Genomic DNA, 27,617 nt, shown 5'->3' with positions numbered 1-27,617 from the left:
TCTTGTGTTTTATTGATTCCATGCAGCTTTTAAAAAGTCGCTATTCTCCGTCTCACATTTTAATACACCTCAGTATTGCAGTAGGGTCACCTGCCTTCAGATGATTCACCTGTGGATTGTCTGTTTTATAACTGTGTAAAGGAGCAAATGCAGCCTCCTTACCAAACAGAGCTAATCTGTTTAGCTTTGATATGATTAGCCACCATTCATTCAGCAGCTTACAGCTTGCATAAAGCCTGAATATAGGTCAACATCCTAAAACAACAGGTCAGCAGAAGAATTACATTAAAACTCATGGAGTGTGTTGGACCTTATTCATAGTGTACAAATACACACTTAGCATTTTAACATTTAACACCTTAACAATTTGTGCAAAAGCACTTTTGGAGGCCGATCAGTTGTCTGCCTGCTGCAGAGTTTATAAAATCCCCCCATGAGAATAAAGCAGCCTACTTGCTGCTATTGAATCCAGCCGCTCCCTGTCATAAAATATTGTACATTCTGTTCACCTTATAAAACTGCAGGAAGTGGGGCAGGGGGGTTATCAGAAGCTTTCGTACTGTCATTATGTCTGTGTTTTTAAGTGCTAATAAAAACAATCAATTGTGAAAGTTTTTTATTTAACGTTGTAGAACTTCTAATAATTTTAAACTGAAAAACCCGAAAGAAAAATAACATCCTATTTCTATGAAGGGTTATTTCTGGGAAATCAATTCACGGGGATCATTTTGATCTAGATCAGTATCAGCAAAGTCTGGTTCCAGTCCAGTTCTAACAGATGATCTCCACATCCAGTCAGACTGACGGGCAGATCAAGCATGCAGTGATCTAAGTGAAGCATTTAGAGCAACATATTGGGCCAAAAAACTTGACATCCAAGACATGAGTCTGTGCTTTCAAAACAGCTCTGCAGACCTGTGTTCCGTCCAGCCTGGCCTACAAAGCCGTTCTATTCCCGCAGACGCAGCAGAAGCACTCGGGTGTATAAATATCCCGTGGCCTCAGCCAGGAACAAACACTGACTCAAATTTCATGGAAGTGACACTGGAGTTTCCCCCCCCGTACATGTGGGTTTTTAATACTCCCCACGTTACTGGGGGTCACTGTGTGCAAAGTTTACTATACAAGTTAGAGGACAGAGTCTCTGAATCCTTATACAGTATAAATAAACAGAATAGAGATCAATAAGAGAGAAAAGAACAACAAACAATGTTGCATAATTTCAATGAAATGCCTGGAAAAAATTTTAGATTAAATATCAATCTCAGCATATAAAGGCTGCTAAGGCAACTGAAACCCAACTAAAGGGAAGAATTTTCATCATGAATCCCTCTAAAACAGATGATTGTTGTTTGGAAAGGTTAAAAAAAAAATTTGGAAAGGATCGTGCAACTCTTTGGATTGTAATCAGATCACAGTAGAAACAGATTTCTTTGTTACAATGCATCATTTCATCTGCTATTTGTGTTATACCTAAAGGAAGCTGTCAGACATAGAGAGTATATAATGATGGGTGGGATTATAGAAATCCACAATCTGACACAGATAAGAGGTAAGTATTGAGAGCGAGTTTCTTTTTTTTTTTCACAAAGCAGGAACAGCTGACGACTAACACGAGTTTCTGTGACGAAGGAGAAGTGAAGGAGAGAAACTCTAGGAGAGGAGAAGTCTGGCGTCATGACAACAGCCTTCTCATTAGATGCACATCTCCTATGTTTATCCTAACTAGACAAATAACAACATTACTTATCGCAGTGTGCTGTTGATTTTATTCAATTATTAATGATTATATCATCAGTTAAAAAACTTCACAGTCTAGAAAACACATTTAGTCCTGCTTATTTTAGAGATTCTGGAGAATTTTAGGATGTGGAGTTTAAAAAATGGTGAAAAATGGAATTCTCTCAATGGAAAAACTATTTTTAACATGCATTGACTCATATTAGCATTTAGCATTACCTGTAATCGTTTTTGCATTTTCCAGCCAAATATGTCAAACGTCTTCCATTTCCAGCTCCCAGATGTTCTGATTTGAACATGTTTTTCTGTCATACAAAAGCATCACTCAATATATTTACTTTTGTGTCTTCGCAATGGATTTTTTTTCTTCATACATTTTTGTCGTCAAGTTCACCCTGCAAGAAATAAAGGTAAAACTGAGCAAAACAAGTTTATGGAGGTGAATTCAGGTGCATTTATTCAATAATTCTCTTCCACTGTTGAGCCTTTCTTGAAACTCGATCTGCTGTCGTGACTTGTGCATTGTGGAAAATATTTGCACAGCCTCACGGAGAGGTGACCCTAACGTCTGCCTCAAAGATAAATCGGGAATCTGGGTCAAAGGCATCCGGCTCTTGATTTGATGCTGTCTAACCCTTCAGCATGCACGAAGAATAAAAGGTAAAGCTGCACAGATAAGAGGAGAGGTACATCTAATTCCTGGGATCGCCTGGCATCAAGCATTATGTGATGGCTTCTGTTTGAGGAACAGAGTTTTGGACTGTCTGCAGGTCATTGGGTGTAATCATGTTCCAGATCTATATTTGAACAACAGCATGAACAGCAAACGTGAACATGTGGGAATCCACGTGTCACTGCAGGAGTTTCAGTGTCAACACACACATTTCCACACTGTTACACCCCATCACGAGGTACCCTCACAGGTCACAGTCCACTTTCTCTTTCTTTTTTTGGCAAAAGTGATAGATTTCAAGAGATTCTGTGCAATTCTATTCCATTTAAGGACATTTATTCAAATGCAGCTCCTGTGAAGTGCTGCTGTTATCTCAGCTGATGCTAAAAAATCTATATTTTTGCCACTTTTGGAAACTTTGGAAACAGTAGTTTTTCTGTTTGTTAAACTTTCAAGAAAAAAAAAGTCTAAATGAATGTAAATGAACTTAATTATATGTAATTATACTATAATTATAATTATATTATAACTTAATTATTCCACTTAAATGTCTGCAGTTCAGTCTTAGTAGAAACTGAGTTGTGTCCATTTAGTTGGATGATTAAAACTCTGATGACCCCCTGGAATATAAAGTTAATTAAAATCAGCTACATATAAACTAGACATAACATTAGAGTCATAGAGAAATTACTGTACTTTAAATAACTTAAAGGTCTACAAAATGTAATTAAATACTTTTTATGATGCATTTAGAAATCAGGCATTTTGATTGATATAAGCTGTCAAATGACCTAAAGCCGATAAATTTGATGTTAAACTACATAAACAGTAATGCAACACTAATAAGATTCTCCATTTTACTCTTAAAATATTTTAATAATTAATACTATTACTTTTTCCTTTTCTCATTGCTGTGTATATATATATATATATTTTAACCTTGGACTTATGTAACATGGAAGTCAGCTATTAATGTCCGATGACCTATTTTAATATATCCCTTCTCGATATGAAATAAGAAGCCAGGCCCATACAAGAAATACTAGAAGATCATACTAATAATATGAAAGAACATATGCTTAAATCATGATTATGTCATTAAAGAGAAAACACAAACGGAAAATGTGAAATATGAAAGTTGAAAAATAATGTTTGTGAAAATTTGCTCCTTCATGGTTCCCAGACCATGATTCGTCTGACCTTGGTGAACCAGAGATATCCAAAGACAAACTTTCAAATTTAATTTTATCTATTTGTATATTTTTGAATACAACTTTTCCTGAACTATAACTAACACTGGGTAACTGTGTTGACTATTTTTGAGTTTTGGTTACAAAGTCATCTTACAATGCTGTTATCTGGTTGTTTTTTTTGCTGTTAGAATGTGATTGTTTTCTCATCAAATTATCAGCATCTAATCACTTTGCTCTTCCAAAGTTTTAAGATTGGTCCCAGCAAGTAGGTCAAAAGTTAACAAGGAGAATATTCTAGTTTCTTCTGTCCAGCCCTAATAAATTGTCTCCATTGAGTCAACACCCATTCCTTCATCAGAGGGAACCCTGCTGCCACCTAGTGGACAGAAGGTAAAATTACATACGCGTTTAAACTGGGAGAGGTTTGTAGGAAAAAAAAGAAAACCACAAGGTAGGTCTCCATTGGATAGCTCATCGCACTAGTTTATTCAATGACTGACATCTCAGGAGATGAGGAGAGCCTTGCAACTCTATTGTTGGTAAACCACTGTTGTTTTTTTGTAGTTTTTTCATAGCGTTGATGCAACACTGAAAAAGCGCTATTTCCAAACAAACACAGGTCCCTCATTAGTGATATGTAAGAGGCAGAGAGAATCTCACCTGGACAGGTTTGCATGAAACATACAAATGAAACAGGATTTTCTTTTGTCTTTTTGTAGTTTCACATATAATAATAAATATCCATACCTATAAACACTCCAAAAAAAAAAATCAAAATATTAAGTCACATTTACTGGAAAAAGCTCCACCTTTAAATCACAATGATAAATGTACAAAACAATAGACATCTCATATAAATGTTAATGGTTTTTGTTGGAGATTTAAAATCTCAGTTCAGAAGAAATCAGTGGATAAAAACAAAAATTGGAGATTTAGTATTTCCTGAGGTTTATGGGTTCCCCTTAAAAAGGCCAGGAGAGGGGAATGGCTTTCATGAGATATTACAACAGGTCAAAGTGTACCTTTCACGGTACCAGTCAGGTTAAGGACAGGTTTTTCCTGACATTACAGCCGGGATATTTAAAAGATTCTGAGCACTTAATGTAATATAATAAATGAACCTCACCCAACGATCTCCATTTAGGCCACAATAGTATTCTAAACCAGCTGATTAAAGTCATCTTGGTCCTTAATAAATCTTTGCTGGTCCACTTTGAGAAGTTGTGAAGCTTGCTTTTACTTGAGAAAACCTTTTTTTTTTTTTTGTTCTTTTTTCTTTTTAAACACTGGAAGCTACCACAACACCGAGCCGAACCGGCTGTCACGGCACGCTACCACCCATGTGACCCCAGAGGTCACGTCTGCACTGGATGCAATGAAACAACGAAAAGGAAAAAAGAAGGAAAGAACCAAAAAAAATATCGGGGCAAATGTACAGAGATTAAGATTTTAGCTGAGGAGAAAAGACAAAAGCCTGAAGAAAACAAAACACAACTTTTCTGAAAAACTGTACATGTAAACATCACACTTTCACTGAGTCCAAAACCAGAGGGGAAAATACAAAGCTTCACATGGGTTTACAGTACGACCCCCGCCCAGAGCTACAGTCTCTTACCGGAGCAGGAGAGGCAACAATTTAAATGATATAAATAACAATTGAAGTAACACAGACTACTACCAAATCATAAATTAAGACAGGCAAGGGCTAAAACCACTTTGATTTTTTTTTTTAAACAGTGCTGTACCCACAGAAAAAAAAAGTCTAAAACATCTTTTATAACTTTGTACAGCTATACAGTACATTTATCTGAACACTTGAGCGACCCACAAGCTACCAGGGCATTTTTAATCAACACCAATAGATTACATTGTCCAGTCAATACAAAGAGAAAATCCATTGGGCACCGTTTAAAAAAAAACCAAAACGTGACGACACAAGTCGCCATCGATCACAGTAACTCCAGAGAGGGGCGTGACACTCAGCGCTGACGTAACGCTTAAAGGATCTGCAAGCGGATGTTCTGTGGATTTTTGGCAGTGAGATGAGACCGACACGGTGTTGCTGAGTTACACGTGGAGTGTGGACAGGTGTGCTATGGCCACGGTAACAAACAAGCTGGGGGGGGAGGGGGGCACACAAGGAAGACGTACGTGAGGACTCGGGGCCCCAATGATGACGTCTGATTGAGCCCAGAGGGGTGTTTCATGAAGCGGATCACACCTGGACTGACAGGTGCACTGAGGAAAGTCTGTCCTTTTAAGACAAAATCAGAAACACGGCGTTCTCACATAGGTTCCACCCTGAATGTTCCTACCGTCTACATCCTGCATGTGCTTTTAAAGGCAGTTCAATTAAAGATAATACACTACTTTAGCCCAAAGATGTAGCGTCGGTAAAATAAATTTAAAGGATTCACCCACCTAGAATCCTTTTACCGAAGCCCATCTGAAGGTACTTAACTAGTTTTATCATGCTGTAGGCTGCAAAAAGGATTTTTGGTCACTTTAGGCCTTGAAGCTGCTTATTTATACATCCAACAGTTGCAGAGCAATATTAGTCATTTTAGCTTTGTTTTTGGTCCCTACTGACTTTTTCTTTTGCTGATGTGACGTAAGGAGACGAGAATAGTAAATATTCAGGCCAGACAGCAGAAGATGAAACTCTTTATAAAGCTTTCCCAAGACTCCTTTATGAAACACCGCCTCGGATGGGCCACAGGAAGAGGGAAGAGCTCAAACTGAACGTCGAGGAGTTTTGTTTTTTTTAAAATATATATTCATCAATAAAACAGTGATGGCTTCTTCTGATTGAGTCACATCAAACTGTCGCGGTCACTCCTCGATGTGTTTGAACCGAAGCTGATATTCCGGTGAGGTAAAGACACACTCACATCACTGTGTTACCTTAATCCTGAGGTATAAAGTGCTTCCAAACTTGCAAAAGATAACAGGATCTAAATGTGGATGCACGTGGTAATAAGGTGTAAAACGGACATTGAGCAAATCTAAACTAAACCGGCGATGGTGGAAAGTGAAATTAATGACACCCAAAAATTAATTCTTGATCAACAGCTGATAGATTTGTGATGAGTGCAGAAAAAAAAATCTCTCTAAACTTTGACAAATCAATAAGGTGCGAGCCTTTACAGCTGCGTCAGAGTCATTGTCCTTGTTTGGAATGTTTCAGCCTATTGAATTTAATCTTCACAGATTGATGATGTACAAACTGGCTCACAAACTAAAAACATCAACATCAACACATCATTAAAAAAACACCACATACACACACTTACACAACTGTTTTTGTGCTGAGTGACTCACCATCCAAGGTGTCCGTTGTGAGACTGTGCTCCAGATCACCTTTGAGTACTCTTGTGTGCCCTCAGACCCACGCGCACACACATGCACACACACCGTAGGGAGAGTAAACTGTGATGCAATTACATCTTTTCCAAAAGATTGTCTCATGCTTCTTTTCAAAGTGTGTTTCAGACACGATGTGAACGGACAGGGATGAGACTCGGCCGGACCGACGGCGTTTCTTTTGTCTGCGATGCCTCCATTAAAGCCAAACGGACAATATGTGGGGGGGGGGGTGTTATAGGGGGAGGGTGGGGATGCACGTGAGCTCGATGTGCCCGTTTTTAACTCAAAGAGCACTCACAGAACGATTCCTTCACAACATGAACCCCAAAATCACTTTAAAGGAAAAAAAAACGTGCAACACTAAGTCTCATTTTTCTGTCAGGTCCCACTTCCTTTAACCACTACGGATACATGAAAGTGCCTCAGTCATGAGGTCAGCAATAAAGATCGGTATTCACAACAAACAACAACATTGAAATTAGCTACAATGCTGCATGGGATCATATCTTTTTGTCTTTTTTTTCTTTTTTCTTTTTTACAACTTGGCGGTTCGAGCGGGAGGAGGTTACGGTGAATTCTTCCCCCATTTTTGCCTTAAAATCCTTCAGCAGAGTCTGACAGAGTCGTTTCAGTAAGAACACCATTACTGATTATCTTCCATATTGCACCTTTTTCCACTATTCCAGTAGCAAGAGTACGAACAATATATTAATCTCCTTTTTTTTTTTTTCCCTGACTGTTGTCTGTCATTTAAATTTTCACACCAATGCATCTCAAAAGCCTTCAAGTAATGATAAATGGCCCGTGATAGAAATCTCCTACAATAACTTAAATTTTGTTGGGTGATGAGCGCTTAAGGATCTCCAACGGAGCCGGACCGAGGTAAAGTGATCGACTTCAAGCGACAGGTGAAAACCGACAAACACTGCCTTGTTTTTCTTTTCCTCTATATTTTTTTGAGCGTAACTACGTCAGCGTGTCCATCAGCAGCTGTTGAGGTCAGCAGGTCGGTGGGTTGAGCAACGGTTCATCTATGCCCCTTGAGAAAGCAATGCAGACGCGAGTTTGGAGAGCGCTGTCGTTTTTGGAATCGACCCGATCAAATCATGCCACAGCAAAACTTTACAAGCTACGCGACGCTAAAAATCACACCTAATAATTTGACGACATCTGCACAAACGAACCAAAAGTGGCATAGATCATCGCTTCCTGAGACGAAATGGAGGTTGAAGTCGTAAAATGAACGGGACTGGGATGAACGGCTACTGATAACAGGGCACTAAGGTCAAAGTGAGCCGAATGCATAAATAAACATCTTTCAGCATGTGATATGTTCCGGCCCAAATACATAAACTTGAGGGAATAAGTAAAGATCCGTACCTACAGGACCTGCTGTGCACTGCAGTATCAATCGGTGAACATTTGTGTCTTTGTATGCGAGTCTGCCTAAACGAATGCGACAGAGAGCGGAGGAGACGACGCCTCCGGCTCAGTTCTGCTGCAGGATCAGGTTTTCCAGTTCGTCCGCCGAGCGGAGCAGGAAGGCGGCAGACTCCCGGTATCCCGCGATGAGCTGCCTCACCGCCGTCACCTCCGGGGGGCTGAGCTGAGCCGAAGCTCCGCCCCCTCCTCCTCCCTGACCGTGGCTGTTGGCGCTGGAGGAGGAGGAGGAGGAGGAGGAGTTTGGTCCGATTGACTTCATACTTAGATCTGTGGGACCTGCAAACACAGCCGACAGTGAGGATTTAACACAAATGAAACAAACACATGCCTATTCTGTCAGAAATAAATGTTGTTTTTTTCTGTTTTTACAATGCATTTAAAATAGTGTCAGGAAGCATAATGATGTTTAATCTGACAAATCTTTTTATACTGATATGATGTGTTTCCTGTGCAGCTAAAACCATCCAATCACTTATTGCACTGAACAGGAGCTCAGTATCTGAAGGAAGAGTTGATTCCTTCTTGCTAGTTAATGAAATAGAGCATTTGGATGTCACATACTTCTACAGGTCCATGTTTTGATCTTATTTTGTAGGTTCATTGTTGTTAATCCGTTTCCTGTTTCCTTTATCCATTTTCTGTCATTTTGCTTCACACTTCCTGTCCTCTTCATCCTTAGTGTGTTTAGTGTTCCTTTCCGGGATGGAGACTTGAATGCGAGGAAAGCGTTTTTGTATTTGTGTTTACTATCCTTCTATTACACAAACTGTGTTTTGAATATCCTCTTCCTCTGGATACACATATCGGTAGAAGTTTCTCACCGTTGGTTTGTGCAGCTCCGGAGCTCTGCTGGTTGCCGCTGACGGTCCCGTAACCCCGCAGGCTGTAGTTCAGGCCTCCGTTGGTGTAGAGCTGGTCTTGGGTAAAAGCTGCGCTGGAGATGGAGAACCCTGACGGGGTCACGGACGCCGGGTCCCTCGAGTTGGGTTTGTCGACAGAGGTGGGCTCGTCCTGTGAGGAATCAAATGTTTTTCACTTTTAGCTGGAATGCTGTAGTTTATTTTCAGCAGCTTGGTGTTAATGATGCCTGGTTGTCACACGCATCAGCTGCCAAGATTTTTTTTACCGTAGCTTGGTAAACGTCGAGTCGCATCCTCTTGGCAGCGTTTCGACTTTCGCTGTCGCACGCGGCAGCGAGGATGTTCTCAGCCATAGCGGAGGTGAGGTGAGGAGGCGTGGGCCGTATCTGGCGACAAGGGTCAGCGAGGATTTTTTTTTTTTAACATATTATGATCATTTAAAACACTTGGAATTCATGTCTATATGCTGAACTGAAACAATCTCCACCTCCAAACCGCCTTTTTTCATGCGCCGACAGGATTTGAGGTAGGTGCGGATGCGTTTGCGTGAGCGTTCCTGGAACTCCGGAAACTGGCGGCTGCAGGACTCGATGATGGCCTGGATCTTCTCCTTGGGCTGTTTGGATATGGGCACCATGCGATCCAGATTCTCATCCACGAACAGACGCACAAACATCTGACAGGGGCATGAAGAGGGGGAGGGGAACGGTGGGATGTAGAGCAGAAAAATGAGGGTGGGAGTGGAGGGGTGCGGGGTGGAGAGCGAGGGGTGTGAGAGTTGAAAACAAAAGGGAAGGAAGGGAAGACGGCGGATGGGGGGGAGCGTTAGAGGAGGAGTGGAGGAAGAGAGGATAAAGAGGGGGAGGTGATCAGGCGTCATTATTCATGTTCAGGGCAAAATTTCTACAAGAGCATCCCATAATTTATTCTGATCTAAATGAACTTAAACACACAGGCTGCTTACATTAAAGGCTTTGAGTCTCTCTGGGTCCATCCCCTCAGCGTCATTGATTTTGTCGCTGTCATCGTGATCGTCGTGATCGTCGTCGTCGTCGTCGATCATCTGCGCCCGACTGGAGGTCAAGTCCTCGGCGCTCATGCTCAGTTCCGTCTTCACAGAGTCGTAGCTCCCTGAGCTGTAAGGAGGCGACTGGAAGCACAGACACACATTTTTTAAAGGAGATACAGGCATATAGTTGAAGCTAAAATACTAAAAAGAGCCTCTTACCTTGTTGGGGTACTCTGGTTTTAGGGGGTACTTCCTGTTGGGGTCCACGGGGTAGGAGTTTGGCGAGGAGCTCCCCGCCGGCAGCAGTCTGTCGCTGAGATTGACCGGCTGCTGATCCTCTGAGGAGGACAGGGGCGAGGTGGTGCTGAAGTCAAGGGGAGCACCCAACCCATTCTCTGTCACCTCCCCGCCATCTGGGGGGTTCCCACCCACGGCCAGCACCTCCGGGGACGCGAGGGCCGGCAGCCTGTTGGCGCCGCCGCCGCCACCGCCGCCACCGCTCTCCAAGGAGTCGTCATCTGACAAGAGCAACAGGACGGGATGAACACGCAGGTTCAGAGATGAGCTGCGCGGATGTTCGCCGTCATTTACATAAATGTGGGTTTGTTTACTACAATAGGGACTATTTCTGTCCTGGACGGCAGCGGAGTGGGTGCGTAACGACAGGGGGATGGGACTTCCTGCCTCGTGTTGTTGCTTTTTGAAACTGTTAATGAATATCGAGGTCGGCTGTCAGGATAAATAAAAGTTAGTGTAGAAAGGGGAAATCTTAGCCGTTGTAACTGATGAGGGATGGAGACGAGGACGAGGAGGAACTGATGGGGGAAGGGAGCCTTCACTTCCTGCTTTTTAACCCAATTTACAGCCGTGTAACCATTTTACTGGGATGTTTTCCACATATGTTCTGTTTACTCCTATTCCCAGTGATTACTTCTCACTTTTGATGACTTGCCCTATTTTCAGTCTTTTCTGCGGCGGTCCCTAATCTGTGAAGGTTACCGTCGGCCTTTGTCCTACTTCGCTAAGCCCTGTACCCTGAGAGAGAGGTGGTGCACAATGGACTGGGGGCTGCGGTCCTGTCCCACCCCCTGTAAAACTGGATTTTTAGGATTAGTCCACTAAGAACGGAGGGGGGCAAGCTGTTTCCTGTGCACCAATCTGTAGCCGGTGTAGTTTACCTCCCATTTCTAGATGTAAATAAAATCGAGTAGGCCACAAGAGCAGTTATCCTTACCGTCCTCTTCCTTAACGGCGGCTGTGGGGTTGCTGACTCTGTCCCCATTGGTCGGGCTGGGCTCAGGCACTGGGGGCTGCTCGCCGGTGACCCATGTGGGCTCAGCGCTGGTCATGTCCTCGCTGCTCACGGAACTGTCATCCTGATGGGAGACAAGAAAGAGAATGAACTTCAGCCGTTTGACAAAAAAAATTCTCTCCGGAGTTTGTAAAGTCGATCCTACTTTTCCAAAGCATCAGTTGTTCAACGGATCCTCGAGGAGCAAGGTTAACAAATCAGGCAAATTAAGTGTGTATTTTAGCACAAAATAAAAGCTTTTTGGTTTTTGTCCTGCTTCACATACATTAAAAGCAGCTGCAGAAGATTCCCCTCCAATGCAGAAACAATTAGAGCAACTGATAACACTTTCAGTGTCATTAATTTGTGAACTCACCCTTAATGGAGATTGTCTCGATTTGGCTCTTAATATAAGATGCTGGAGGCTGCTAGCAAAAAATGAAATGGGAAAAGCTGGAGCCTCTCTCTTAAATCATGCTTCCACGAGCTTCAGCATTTTTTAATTCTGTTACATAAAGACCAAAAAGATTCCTGTTGTGGTGAAATACGAGTATGGGTAAACCGTGGGAGTAAGGATTAGCAAAGTAGGGTGGAATAATCTCTGGAACTATTCAAAAAATGATAGCATCTGCTGAACCGCAGAGACGTTTCAGACTGGCGCTGAGCTGCAGAGCAACACAGGATGTAAATGGTGACTTCTCTTTGACCTGCGTGAACGCCATCATGTGTCAGCTGGCAGAAGGGAGCAAAACTTCCGCGATGGAAACAGAGCAGAAATGCACCTCGTCATCTCATCATTCCCCCCACTAGAGCACAGACATGGGCCTGAACTCCTGGGAATAAGCATCCGTCCCTCTGTAAGAGGCTTCGAGGGCGACCAAAATGCTCAGTGGCAGCTCCATTAGGTACCAAGTGAGCATTAAAGAGATGGAGACAGCGACGGAGGAGAGAAGAGGCTCTAATTATAGTTTTAATGGTGCATCATTAACGTCTAAGCTTTAAGGAAATAATATCATTGATGAAATTATGGGGACTTACTTTGAGAAACTAGGTCCATCTTTCAAAAGAACCAATCCGTGATAAATACTCAAACATTTTAGAATAGAAAAATCTTTTTCTTGTTTTCCAAACTGAGGCAGACATATGCACTGCAGATAATTTTTATCTGGAGATTTGCTTCTTTTTCCATAAAAACCAAAATCGGAAGGAGAAGCTGTGTCCTAAGAATCACCGAAGTTCAGCAGAACAACCTACAAAGAGTTGGGAGGTGGTTGCAGCAGCAGATTTTACGCTTTTGTCAGCGGAACAAGTACCAAGGATACGGAACAAATTACTACAAGTCTCTTACAACACTGGAATAACCATGTGTGGTGATTAATTATTAAATAATTGTCCTGCTCGTTTCCCTTCTGCGCGCAGATGCAGCCAACAATCTTAGCATTTGTTAATTTCTACTCACCGGTGAATCACAGTCTGGGTCATTGTTGCGGATAATCCTAATTATGCGTGAGAGAAGTCGACATCATCACGATCGAGGACCGCAAAGCGCACTTTTATTGACAGCGGTCCCTGTCAGCGTCTCCGTCAGAGCGCTTCTGTCACGGCCACACATGGGCGCGGCCTCGCCAGTGACGTCACTCAGCAAAGAGGCTTTATTAGCTCCTCCTCCCGGAAGAAAGCCGGCTCAGGTTGTTTAATTGTGAATTTAAGCGGTGGGGTGTGTTATTGCGACTGCGTTCCTGCCTATGGTAATTATTTGTGTATTCAGGACAAATACACATGTAGATACGCATTGTTTTTATTCACACACGTCAGAAACGTATATTAATAGAGGAACACTTACTCTCTCGGTGGCTGTCATGCACTGCAGTTTCATTTGCTTCAGGTAGGTGGCAGTAAGGGGCATGTTGTAATCGATGAGGTCCGGGACCAGTGAGGTTGGTCTGTCATTTTCTGACAAAGGAAGCAAGAAAGGAGGCCAGTTACGAGAAATAATGATGACTTAATGTCCGACGAGAATGCCAAGCCCACACCTCCTCCTCAAGCCCCAACGGCCTCCTTTAATTTAATCAAGTCTTATCCAAAATCAAACTCTCGGCCAAGCGAGCATCATTTAAGGTTAATGGATTTGTGACAGCAATTATCAAATTTTGTAGATCAGGAATTTGCACACATACCAACCCATAAATATGCAAGACTTTTTTGACTAACATAATTATTCCTTGGGAACACATCTTAAAGCAAGTGAAAAAACTCATTAAATCCCTTTTTGAGAGACATGGTTAAATAAATGTGTGACCAATCCTGAGAGGAAATTTAGGATATACGCCAAAATTCTGATTTAAACCCATTGACCCATGGAAATGTGTTCAGTAGTTTTTGTATCATCCTGCCAAACAGTCCAACAAAGAAACAGTGGTGAAAACACAAACATGTTGGCAGGGGTCATAAAATTATAGAAGCAAGCAGATGAATCTAATTGCGAGTGAATTATGTCTGCTTCATTTGAGTACTTCAGTCCTTTCTGTATTTAAGTATTTCAGTGATAAATAACTGACAGCAGATAAGATGTGTTTGCCAAGATGTGTCTGTGTTATGACTCTGAGAAGTTAGGTTGGATGCAAATTGTCAGACCAGGAATCTGCAACTAACTTCTTCTGGTTTACAGCACTGGCAGGCTTTAACCAGAGGAAGGAACAGTATACCAATAAATAAATACATGACCACCAGTTTTTTGTTCTTGCACTAAACCCCTCTGGGAATTATCGCTTTGCTTCTTCTTTGAATTAATCTTTTAGTGAGGTAGAATTGCTGCAATACATTGCCAAAGGTAGAAATACAAGCACTTCCCTCGACTGCATGCAACACCTGAATCACTTGACAGTGAGCAGTCTGCAGTGCGCATACAGGCCACTAGGGGGATTCTGACATCGTTTTCCTAGGTCGACAGTCCCAGAGATGTGGTCCTCTTGAGTCTTTGTTACATCATGTCAGTGATAGATACACACAAAATGTTTTATTCATGAGGGTTTTTACTATAAAACTCTTCAACACATAAATACCTAACATCATATGAGCTCATATTCAACGCCTGACAGGAGAATTTACCGTGTTTGCCATTCAGACATCAACCAAAAACTCACAGAAAAGAACATTTCTCCAAATATCAGGATGAAACGATCCTGTCTGGTTGCTGTAGTAGAAGCATGAATGTTTTAAACCTTCTCAGCATGCACTGCAAAAATGGTTATTAGTAATTAGAATGATCCACTCTTAAAGGTTAATCTCAAAAATAGCATACATGAGTTAATGATGGTTGCAGAAATAGCGAGCCATCTACGGGTCAGATGTGATCGTGCGCCGTTACCTTTGAACTCTGCCGTGCTGGGATTGATGTGCATCCTCTTCTGACACTCTCCACAGCTCATTAGGAACCGAGTCACCGCCTCTCTGGGTAGGAAGGCATAGGTTTCTGCTATCTGTGCCGGGGAGCGAGCAAAGGAGATTGTTGTTAAGGCAAAAAAAAAAGAAGAAAAAAAAGCAGATATGGCTCAGGTGAAACTCAAAATATATGCAGGTGTTTGTTTTTTTTCCTTGTTGTGTTTTTGTGTGCATGTGTGAATGTTTGGGGTCAGTGATTGTGTGTTATCTCAGCGTGGCATGAGGAGGAATCCTCCCTCGAGGCGATCTCTCATGTCTTCGGATGGCCTAATTCCAGCTGCACCCCTCTACATATTTCTGCTTTGATATCCTAAAATGCAAGTGCTGTTTGTCATCTTTTTCTTCCGTCTCACTGCACTCTCAGGTGCAGTCGGCTCATATCTATACCCCTCTCTCTCATTCTCGGTCTTCTTCCTCTTTTGGTTGCCACTCCTGTGCCACCCTCCCACTCTCCTCACCCCCTCTGGCGTTTCCCTGTAAATAAAATGCGACCTTCACGTGACCATGGAGAGGCAGCAGGGGTGCCCACCCCCACTGGCCCGCCGACATCACCACTGCCACAGCTCCCCATCCTCTTTGCCCATCCCTCCTAACCCCTTGAGGCAGCTGAGAGGGAAAGGCCACCCAGAGGAGCATGCACCTCCCAGAAGGCCACAGTGACAGTTCCATATTATGCCCTGCCCCAGTGATGCTGCCTCCTCAAAAGGGTACACTCTATGAGACGTGACAGAACCTCTCTACAGGGCAGGGGGAATTGGCTCCGTGATTTTTTTTTTTTAAACCTCAGGGGCGGGAGGGAGGAGAGGATGAGTACTAAAGTCCTGATAAACCCCCCAACACTGCACTAAAGCTATGTAGCAAGCCTCTCATTCTGTGAAGACACCAGACGCGACCCGAGACCACACCTCGTTTACTATGAAAACCCAGGCACTGCCTTTGTTCCGCAAATACTTTGTTTTCCTGGTAAAGGTGGTATACGGTTCCCTTGGTAACTCCTGATGTTAAAATGAGAGTAAAAAAAATAACCTTGTGTCTTTCATAGGAAAAATTATCTCTGTAGTGTCTTTCTTTAGTTAATGGCATTTAGATAGTCTGAATAATTACAACCTCACTTTCCACTCCTTTCTTTTCAAACACAAAAGTAATATTGGGATTTCATTAGGCACATTTTTTCACACAAAATAAATGGAGTCTGTTGTCTGAGTGCTGTAATTTTTATGTTTCCGTCATCAATGCATGCTTTATCAATCCAAGGGAAGACTTGTGTCAAAAAAGGACCCTGTAAAAGATCTTTAAATTTAGCGCAGCACTGACTTTTCTGTGAGCCAATGTGCAACACAACAGCACAAAGATCAATTACCATCTTTTCTTAATTTTATTCATGTCAAAATAGCCGATGTAAATGTGGCACTTATTGGGCAAATTGAAACAAAGAACAGTTGGTGTTGGAGGAAAAGTCAGAGGATCACCAAAGCTTCTCCCCTAAGGATATCAAATATCTGAATGAACAAGATGTTCAGATACTTCAGGGCTAAAATGGTTGGCTATGATATTGGCTAGAATTGTGTTCATTTACAATATGACATGCTGGGGCTTTTTGGTTAAATGAAAATGAATTTTTTGGGCATAATGTGTTAATACGGCATCTCCACACAAGCAGATTTTCTTTTTTTAATCTGAAATTTAGTCAGAAATTTCATTTCCCATAGAAAAAGGCTGAAGTAAATTTTCCTTTGGTAAAGCTTTCATTTAATAACAAATTATAATACCAATTTGTCCAACATTTTATTAAATAATTACAAAAGTATAGTGGTCATATAAGTCTTAGCAAGTTGGTAAGTAATAATTAGCTAATATTAAAAATGCTAAACTTATATGAGATGATGAACATGTGAAACACTACTCCTAAAGAATTTAAATATGTTTACTGAGGCTTTAAGAAGAGGCTTTAAACTCCTGATTCCCAATCTTGGATTCTCCTAGGAAAAATCTATGATGACGTCATCATATCAGAAACCCTAATTATTAGACATATTAATAGATAACCATGTAAATTTGTAGGTAAATATCAATGATTATACATCTCTGGAATTCTAGCAACTTTACTAATTAGTCAAGAATCATATCACACGCGTCGATCTTGTTATTTCTTTCCACATGTCCGATTTACCTGAACGCAGCATGACGTCATTTTAATTTATTTTTTTAGCCTACAAGCCTCGCTGAACTGTTAGCATTGATGTTAGCTCTTCAGCTCCGTTTTATTGCCCCTCGCTCTTCCGTATAAACATTACGAGTGTGTAATTGTGGCAGCAGCACAGGTAGTAATTGCGCCCACTTTGTAATAAAGTGACACTTTGACAATTTATATGTACAACCCACAAACGAGATTTGAAAAAGCAACTGGCAAAAGTTAACTGCTAAAACAAAATAAATTCACCTGGAGATATCAACAATTTTGGGAGGAGGAGGCCGTCCTGCCACCGGGGAAGGTAAACCTTGTATACTTTTTTAACCATTTATCGTCAACATTACAAAATAGATTAAAGATGAATGTGACTCTAGTATGTGTTTGTGAACATACGATGAGTGTTTAAGGATGATAGAAACAATTCAAGCAAGGCAAAAGGATTATTTAAATACAATGAAGAAAAAGTGTCATGAAAAACCCGCTCGTCTCGATGTCCCTGAAGGCCTCACAGCGAATAGCCGACTACATTATTACTTCCGCTTTTTTAATATTTACAGGGGCTTTTGTAAAAATCTCCTTCAGCCTTTGCAATATATTTGTTGTCGAAACTTCTGAGGCTTCATTGTCCCACTGGGATTTTATTAATTCTGACGTAAATGACGAATGGAAGTACAGTATTACCGGGTACTCCCATTTCCGGACTGACGTATCCGTTTCCGTAAAATTGACGCATCATAAATGATCCTCTATAAGTCGTGTCAAAATCAAGGCCCGGGGGCCAATTGTGGCCCGCCACATCATTTTATGTGGCCCGCGAGAGCATAAAAGGTCAGAGTGTCTAAAAATAAATAGGTCAAAAGTGTGCTTTGACCAGCACTACATTTCCCACAATGCAGTAATTAAGCCCATTTTAACTCAGACAAAAACTTTTTGAAAATAGTTAATGTTCTAACTTGTGTCTGATGTTATTTTTCTTCATTCACTTGGATAATTTGATCTTTAATTGATGGAGTTATGTGGGTTTCATAATCTGACAAATATAACAGAGCATCAAGCAAACATTTTTTCCCTGTAAGTGTAATGTTTGCAACTTCAATAAGTAATAAATTCAAGAGCTATTTAACATTAAGGAGTAGTTACATTCATTTTACATTAAATTGAGTTGCATTGAGTTACATTTATTTGTTACATTTGGCCCTTTGAGGACAGCCATTATGCTGATGTGTCCCTTGATGAATAGGAGTTTGACACCCATGGTCTAAAGTAAATATAAATTTCAGTATGGTCTATTTATTTGTTCTTTTTTTTTTTTTTTGGCAAAGATCTCATAAGTCAGACAAAAACGTTTTTGGCTGTGGCTTAAAAATATCAGTGTGGGTTGACTTTCCTGTCAGCAGTCTGTGTATTTAAAAAGAGATGCTAAGAGATGGTTACCCACCGCTTTGTAGGTCTTCTTTTGGCCTGCATGTTTGGGCGCTCTGCCAGGGTCGGCACCCATCTCCACATGCATGGCGTAGATGATGTCAAAGAAGTCTTCTACCACCGCTACGCGCTTCAGGGAGGAATTATCTTGGGCCGAGTTTCCATCTGAACACTGAAACAGACAAACACAGGAGTTGAGCTGACTGTCCCACCTCAGGCTTACGGGGATGATGCAGATCTGCAATTGGAGATTCCTGCACGCATCTGGTCACTCTGAGTGTGATTCATGGGTCATGTGATCACAGGCAGTCAAGCTCATGGTGTTCTCACCAGCACTGAAATGCAACCCAAAAAGACCTTGTTACAGCCAGCCCTCCTGTGGCAATCATTCCGCCTCAGGCGGCTCCCTCTCAGGTGAACAAGTCTTGGTCCGGCCATCACATCATCTCTGCAATGTTTAAAAATAACACGCAACACTCTGTTCAGGACCATCAGTCCCTCCTACCACCACCTCTGGCGCTCTTGCAGCTGACCCTGTCGCCATAGAAACTGCCACTGATTTCTCCCAGGCAGGTGTGCTGGGCAAAGGGTCACGTGACAGGCAGCACAAGTGGAATCGCCAGGACAACGGCCTCCTGCGCACGTGGGGCTTTCCTGTCCTTTCAGCATCCATCATTTCCTCAGAGTAAACCTTGTTCCCTCCTAAACACACAATCAACAGTTTGCATCTTGTGTTTTTATTTCTGCACCGGCTGATATTTAGCGTCCCAGGGAGCATAACGTGGAAAAGAAAGAATTTTCGCATTTCATTAAAAAAAATTTTAAGCCCTTGCACATATGAAACAGGCGCTGACATTTTCTGGAGATTGGGTTCTAGATGGGGAGTGATCTTTTCTTGTCTGAGCGAGAGGGGGTCCGGAGTTCAAAAAGTTTCCCCCTGGCACTGAGGAATCACACTTTTTTTTTCTCCATCGTCTCCTTGACATTTCTGCACTGTTCCTGGAATCTGACATTTCATTTTCTCATTTTTCCTCAACTACCTCATCCCTCCTGCCTCCATGCCTTCATCCCAGATCTCTGTCCCGTCTTCCTTCCTGCCTTCCTTTCTTTCTCCCCCCTCCTCCTCATCTCTCTCCTTGCTCCTGCTCTCCCAAGTGCGAGGTAATGATCGTTGCCATGGCAACTAAAACCAGCTCACAGAGCGGGTTTGTTTTAATCTGGCCCTCTCTCCCCTTTTTCTCTTTCTAGTCACTCTCCCCTGTCAGTTTGGGCTAAATTTAATGATAATAAATGAGGTAATAGCAATCCTCCACCTCATCATCACAACTGTAATCTATGGAACCTGGTGGTATTATCATCTTTCTCCTGGTGACATCACCAGCCGCCGCCGCCGCTGCTGCTGCTGCTGCTGTTTGGGACAATGGTGTCAGGTCCATTCACGCTGGATTTAGATAATCTCATACAACTGTGGGGTGTGCAGCGCACCCACACCGCAGCAGCATCCTCCAGTGAATTCTACCCCCAACAAAATATCCAGCATACACACCGGATATTCTGCTGGGAAGCTATTCTCCAATGAGAAGCCCCACCGTAGGGAGCGTATCATATTTGAGTCCCATCATTGTTAGACCTGGAGGTAAGACTGGCTGATTCTGGTGAAGTCTGAAGCTAAAATCTGAGACGCTTTTGTCTAAGCCTGAAATTTATGGATCATTTTCGTGCTTAAAGTCGAGGCGAGGTCGTGAAATGTCTTTAGTCGAGACTCAACCCCGAGGATTTTCCCTGTATAAACGTACAAAGCAAAGAAAAGCTGCTTCTAAATTGCTGGAACTGCTGAATGCTTTCACTTTCGCTTGAATTAATTTTCAAATGCTGCTGATTATTTTCCTCACTGATTAATCTCGCCCTTCTGCTGGGTACCGCTACGCCTCAAGTAATAATATCCATCACTCGCCACCATCTATCCTTCCACCCAAAGGCCTTTTCGGTGCCCTTAAGCCCTTTAGTTTCTCAACGCAAGTCAACAGAGAGTTAAACATTCACCTCAACAACGGCGCGCTTCGTTCGTGTGTTTTTATGTGTGTTTAAGTGCAGTATGTGTCTAACAGGCAGCGCTTGCAGCTGAAGCATCTCGGAGGAGAACAGCTGTTGAACAGCGCTGTAGATATTACGTCTCACCGGCAGCGTGCCGTTTTAAAGAGCAAAGGAGACGTGTCAGCATCCCTAATTGCCAACAACACAAAAGTCTCACCCTCCTTCTTCTCCTTTCCTCCTTCTCTCTATCTTTCTAATCCTGTAGGACTTTGCTCTTCGCCAGCCACTGTACAACCAGCCCCCATACCCTGTCCCGCACCAAACCGCTCTGTTGCTAGGAGACTGGAGGGGTTGAGTCGGCTGCCCCCACCCCCGCTGGCAGTCGCGCACGCTGTAGCAGAGAGGGGAGAGAGGAGCAGTCCTGCACACAGCCAGGTCAGGAGGAGGAGGTGGGGAGGGGATGATGAGGAGGAGGAGGTGGTGGTGGTGGTGGAGGGAGGGAGGGGGGGGGTTCACGAGAAGCAGCTGGGTGACAGGAAGGGGCTGGAAAAACGTAAAAGAAGAGACGGATGGCGCCAAAAATATGAGCTACAGCGCTCACCCAACAACCAAAGATCCTAAATTAGATTCACACTTAACTTTAAAAGTCCGATTTTATTTCATAGGGAAAGTAGCCTGAAGAGCGGCGGCGGCGGCGACACATGTGCAGGTACTTTGTGTGTGTGCATCCAGCAAGTAGGGAGTAAAGATGGCTGTGTCAACAGCACTCATGACTCAGATTATCTCACCACAGATGTGACAACAGGTCATCTTTTAAAGGCCTGTCTCCACTCTGTAAATCTATTAACTGGTTAATGGACACGTAAATTTAACAGGCTGTGTGTGTGTATGTGTGTGTGTGTGTGTGTGTGTGTGTGTGTGTGTGTGTGTGTGTGTGTGTGTGTGTGTGTGTGTGTGTGTCTCATAAATAAATCTTCATGTGACAGGAAAACTGGGATAAAACATGTGATTACCTCCACATCCTTCAGCCTTCCCCGGCAGGAAAATCAAGGTAAAACAATGATGGTCATGTCTGTCGGAGACCCAAACTATACATTCTAGCATCACCAGATTTTACGCATTTATTTATTACAATAAGCTTTTTCCACAAATCTAATTTTATTAGTTTTCTACTTACAGTATTTTCCGCACTATAAGGCGCACCTAAAAGCCTATATAGTTCCCATAAACCTGCAGTGCGCCTTATAACCTTTGCGCCTTATGTATGAAATAAATTATAGACTAAAAAATTTAATTGAATGTGCGCCTTATAATACAGTGCGCCTTATAGTATGGAAAATGCTTTAAGTTTGGACATCCTCTCCATGCACATATCAAAAACCATACTGACTACTCTGGGCTCAAAAAAGGAACGGAGATCCTGTCACACAGATGTATCGGCTCTCCTGACCCGGTACCAGGTGCTGTTTTTGGGACTGCCTCTGACCAGGTTCCACACAAGCAAAGGCAATACCAAATGCAATCTTGGCATCACTGCTGACAGCTGATTGGTCAAGAAAGATTGTCATTATGGTGCATCGTCACTGCGAGATTGGACAAACGTAAAGACGAAACAGACGCGGTCGGTTTTGCTTTAAATGTGAACCTTGTTCTCTAGTAAGAAATTACGTGTTGGTATGTTTATCTGGCATCGCTATGGCGACCAGCTCCACTGAAAATGAAAATGAAACTATTAACAAAAAAAAGAAGCAAGACAACGTGAGCAACACCCTCGTTGTAACAAAATCGTTGTTTTGACGTCTAAAGGTTTCTTGTTGAAACCCAACCTGTCGTTATTCTTTCACCATCATCCCCCCCCTTCTCTCCTCCCCCACCTAAAAACACTTGTCATCAAATCCAGATCAGGTGCACTGAGCTCCTTCCTTCTGTCTGGCATCCATGTGTGAACGTCATTTGACAGAATGTGTGACGTATCCAACGTCCCACCGACCTGGAGACACCGTCGGACTCCCCCGGCTGACACACACCTCTGCTGTCGACTCTCCAGACGCGCAAAGTGGTGTGTAAATGAAACACACATCCAGCACACCCTCTCACCATTTTCAGTCTTTTATCCCAATGTCCCACTTCGGTAAAATCTGTCCCGGTGAAAGTATTAAAAATGAAACAACAGTGTGTGTGTGTGTTTGTAAGTGTGTGGAGCAGGACTCAGACTATCTCCCACACAGGGGGGAGGCCCCCGGGCCAGTTAAAAATGGTGTTAATTTCTCCTCCTATGGGAAAGCAAAGAATGGTCTCTCCATGGCAACAGAGGGTGCTGAAGGGAGGAAACGCGGAGCATGCGATCAGCGACCCCCTCTTTGTACAAGCGCAGACAAAACTACCACATACATGCAGGGATAGATGAATTTCACCACCCATTAATAGCAGCATAACGTCTGGAATGAACACATTGGCATGAAGTCGTTTCTTTCTGGAGCCGGTCCATCGCTGCGTCATGACAGACGAGACGACCTGAGTCTGGTTTGGGATGGAGAGCTTTCAAAACTACGAGCGTCAGCCACGATTCATCTAATGAGTGCCGCCGGAGAGGTTTGAAACAAAAAAGGCCGAGCGGACCGAGAAACCAGAGATACACTCTGCAAAAAACACGCACACAAAAAAAAGCATTAATGCAAATGCTGTTGAATAATACGGGTAGTATTCTTTTGACTCTATGGCCCTGCCACAAAAGAGGAGCTCTCAGGGGAAATGTGGACTAATTAATCAGATAGTAATGATGTTCCTCTTCCCTGCTGACGCTGAGGCACAAACATTTAGGGCCCATTTTCCCAGACACAGATTATGAGTTGTGGGTTCTTCTTTCCCTACAAAGAGGGGACGTCCTGAATGAAACCAAACTGATAGCATCATTAAATCCTCTCTTCTGAAGACCTTTCGCTGGGGCAGTCTGGTTTAATTTGCTCCTGCCCTGTGGCTGTTATCAGCTGTCTTTATCAACGAGGATGAGGCTTATTGTTTAGTAATGAACGGTTTTGTCGATGAAATTCTAAAATAAGTCCTGTTTTAATCTAAGCATGAGGTAGCGTCTTCAAACACGCTTGGTTCACTTACAGCCTATTTGAGAGGCTGGAAAGAGAATACTATTTAATTATTTTTATTTTTGGGGGGGGTGTGAAATAGATTTGATACTCGCCAATGGAGCTGCAAAAATTTGTTATTTGATCAGTTTTTTTCCTGAAAATATGGAACTAATTGGTTGAATATTTCAATATGTTATTACTGTTTTGTATTGTCACTCCTCTAGTTTCATTGGGTGGCCAACACATCAATCTGAGCTTTGAGAAACCGTGGAAACCAAATAATTCATCTAGATAGTGGTAAGTAATAAATAATTGGTATTTCCTGCAGATCAATAAGCTTTTAACACGTTTTACCTTGAAACTCTTTTTAACCCTGGTGTCTGAGTTAAATTTAGGAGTTAAAATGTAAATCTTTACTTTTATTTGTTACCTTTGCAACTTTTACATATGTGCACTTGTGTACATATTTATTTTGTGTACAGATGAACGTTCATTTTTAAAGATTTCAGATGATGTAACAAAAAAGGCATCAGCTAACACTACAACGTGCTTTTCAACTGAAAGGGAACGACACCGGACGATTAAGCATTTCTTTGATATTTGGCTGCGCTCAGACTCCATCGTCTGGGTGAAAGTCTTGTGTGCGATTCTGTGGTGCATCTCCACGTCTGTTTCTGGTCCCATTCCCCTCCTCCTCTGTAGCATCCTCTAATCAGGACATAATGAGAACCAAACGAGGTTGCATCTCCACGCTGAGTGCTGCTGGATTCTCTGAGCGCTGCGAGGGCTCTGAGTTGTGCAGAGGCAGGACGAGATGACAGACAAAAGGACGGAGACGGACGCATAAAGAACATAATTCTGACTTGAAAAGAAGGCATCGACGCCGTGCCCTGCCTTTCTGTCCCATCACACACTGAAGCCGCCTTGTATGCTTCAATGACACATAGAAGAGACCTTCTCTGTCTGCACATCAGCCGCCACCGTCCCAACCCCCACCCAGCCTCCCGTCATTTAGCCCCATGCCTGCCCCCATACAGAAACTTGGCACACCCTGGGAGCAGCTGCAGCGGGGGCTTCCAATGCTCCAGCTCCAGAGACACGCCCCCGGCCCTGCAGCCGCATGAGGAGGCAGTGACCATTGTGTGCGTTCGTACGTCTGTTCGTGTGTGTGTCACTTCTCCACCCGGGCCCGTGACATTCTATTTATAAAAGCACACGGATGCTGAATCAAAAACCTTGCTTTCTAATAGTCACATGCATGTAAATTGGTTGAATTCTCTTCTCTGACTCATCATTAGAAGCCACTTGTGTCGGATGATGCTTTTGCTTGTTGTTTAAATGTCCCCAAGTAGAACTGAGTCAGGGGGGAGTCTCCCCCCGCCTGGTGATGGGAGATACAGAAAAACAGTGAGCACTGGTTTAGCATAACCTCACAATTCTATCAGCTCAGCTGCTGTTAAATGGACCTCACAGGGAAACCGTCTGGCCTTGAGAGCGTTTACGCCAATGCACACGCTGGAGACGACATGTAGGAATGTATACGTGAAGACGAATTCGCAGGACCCCGCAGACAAAAGCTGGTCAACAACACATTTCAGGCACCATCTGCACCTGCAGAGACACATCACGTCTGCCCTCTTACCCAGAGGGAACGCAACGTCGAGAGGGGATTAGACTTTTATAAAGGTAGTTATAGGGGAGGCCTAAAATCTGTGCGTTCACACAGGCGTAGCACCTGTGGAGGGATCGGAACCATCCAACCACTATCAGAGGATGGATGGACTGACTCACGATGGCTGTATCTGAACAGAAAGGTGTTTCTGCTCCTGAGGTCCAGGGAGAGTCTGTCCCAGGAGGACGGATGATGGTGATGGTGGTGATGGCGTGTGTGTGTGGGGGGGGGGCGTTCCCCGAAGGCGATCATTTAAAATGGTGGTTGTCTCCTAGCTGGCACAGCAGGGGCCCAAACACCACATGAACGCGCACGAACCTGCGCACGCGCACTCCAGGGGAGCAGCCGGGCCACCGCTGACAGTTCCGACATGTATACGTGTGTATTTTGGCGATCTTTGTCGAAACGGGAACATGCGGGTTAACCCCATCAGTAGCAGGACGCGCGGCTCCATCACCCCCATCGTTCCACAGACGCGTGGAAGTGAAGTCCTGGAGCACTAACTATGGGCGTTTGTCGGGCGATCGGTCCCGAGCGGACCCTTTTGTTTCCGCCACAGCCCCTCACGTGGTCACCAATTACGCACAGATGCCCACGTCCATCAAAAACATTGAAGAAGAAGAGAGGGGAAAAAAAACGTTTTAAAACGTTTCTCTAGCTGAGGTTAAAAGAGCTTCATCTCGGTACGAACACGATGAAATGCGACAGAGGCAGACTATCCTGGGCTACACAGGTGTTGCCAGAGCAACGAGTGGCTGAGAACCCATCCGCATCCAGACCAGGACAATGAAAAGTGTCGCGCAAACAGCGAGACTCAGACTGACGGATTTTTTTTTTTTTTTTTTAATTTTCAAAATAAAAATATAACATCCCTGTTACAGTTTAACCCTGTCTTGGTCTCTGGAATGAAGACAAATGAGCCGTGGGGATGCGCGGACACTGTCCCCGCCGCTTGTTTGGGATGGGACAGCGAGGGCGCGTCGATGTGATGAATCCCTGACAATCAAACCCAAAGCAGAAAAGGTCATCCTGACATCTTCTAAACCGGCCGTGATATCCTCCAGCGCCATGGGGGAGCACACCGGAGACCCCTGACGTACCCTAACCCCACCAACATGCCTTTGCATCCGGACGCGCGCATACGGCATCACCGTATCACGCCACACGAGACCCCGCACATCACGGTCCAACACCATATAGTCAATAATCAATGATCTGGTGCTGTCCGCCCGGCAGTGCGCCTCTGACAGGACTTCAGCCTCACTGGAGAGATGGCTGTGCGCGATAGTCTACCTTTTACAACTGCGATTGCCAGGAGGCACCGGCGTTGCTATGGCAGCAAGGGATGAGAGTATAGGGCTGTTCTGGTTGGGATATGGACAAAGTGGAGCTTTATAAAGATCAGGACGCGATCCGGGACGACAAAACATCGACAAGTTGTCGTTTTATTCATGTGACTGATTCATGCGGGCATCCGGAAATTATGACAACTTAAAGACGGCAGCGGGACATCTCGTGCACGTGTACACGCACGTTCTCTCTCTCTGACAAATACACACACACACATACACACACACACACACACATACACACACACACACACACACACAAACACACACTTTACCGTTGACTTGACCGGGACATATAGAACGGGTTTCCCCGGGGCTCCTTTCTTGTTGTGCTCTCCCAAAACGTTGGTCCCGACCTGAAATCCTTTAGACTTCACCCAAAATTTAAATTTTGCGTTGATGTGGCTGTTGTCGATATAAACGCCATCCGACTCGTCGTTCTGCAACAGTGTCTGCATGATTTTGTTGTATTTTCGCCGGGTGACCGTCTTTGTTTTCCCGGAGTCTCCATATGTCCGGAGACACCAGTCCTGAAATTCACTGAACATCTCCGCCTCTAACACGACCGGACTCCGGCTCCTTTTGGGTGCATCAACGCACGCCTTTTTCGTTGCCATCGCTCCCTCGTTCCCTCTCTCTCTCCCTCTCTCTCTCTCCCTCTCTCTCTCTCTCTCTCTCTCTCTCTCTCTCTCTCTCTCTCTCTCTCTCTCTCTCTCTCTCTCTCTCTCTCTCTCTCTCTCTCTCTCTCTCTCTCTTTCCCCCTCGCAAACTGAACCCGTTCAAACAGCCCAGGCTAATAAAGAAAAAGACTTGAACCGGTCGATTCTCCTCCCGTGGTACCCGCTGTCCC

The 27,617-nt window shown here is 43.6% G+C and overlaps 1 protein-coding gene across 1 annotated transcript; it reads right to left on the bottom strand.

Annotated features, from left to right (window-relative positions):
* Positions 1–7,417: 7,417 nt before the first annotated feature.
* nol4la (nucleolar protein 4-like a) lies at positions 7,418–27,415 on the bottom strand. Its single transcript, XM_068335641.1, has 11 exons — positions 27,043–27,415; positions 18,646–18,801; positions 14,943–15,054; positions 13,419–13,528; positions 11,519–11,660; positions 10,504–10,802; positions 10,240–10,425; positions 9,763–9,951; positions 9,542–9,661; positions 9,237–9,426; positions 7,418–8,691 (listed from the first exon to the last, which is right to left on the bottom strand). The coding sequence occupies exons 1-11, from the start codon at positions 27,382–27,384 to the stop codon at positions 8,462–8,464; spliced, it is 2,076 nt and encodes a 691-aa protein (XP_068191742.1). The 5' UTR covers positions 27,385–27,415; the 3' UTR covers positions 7,418–8,461.
* Between the last annotated feature and the right edge of the window lie 202 nt (positions 27,416–27,617).

Source organism: Antennarius striatus, chromosome 2 (assembly GCF_040054535.1).
Source record: "Antennarius striatus isolate MH-2024 chromosome 2, ASM4005453v1, whole genome shotgun sequence".
NCBI classification, from domain to species: Eukaryota; Metazoa; Chordata; class Actinopteri; order Lophiiformes; family Antennariidae; genus Antennarius; species Antennarius striatus.
This window is presented reverse-complemented; position numbering and strand designations above follow the sequence as displayed.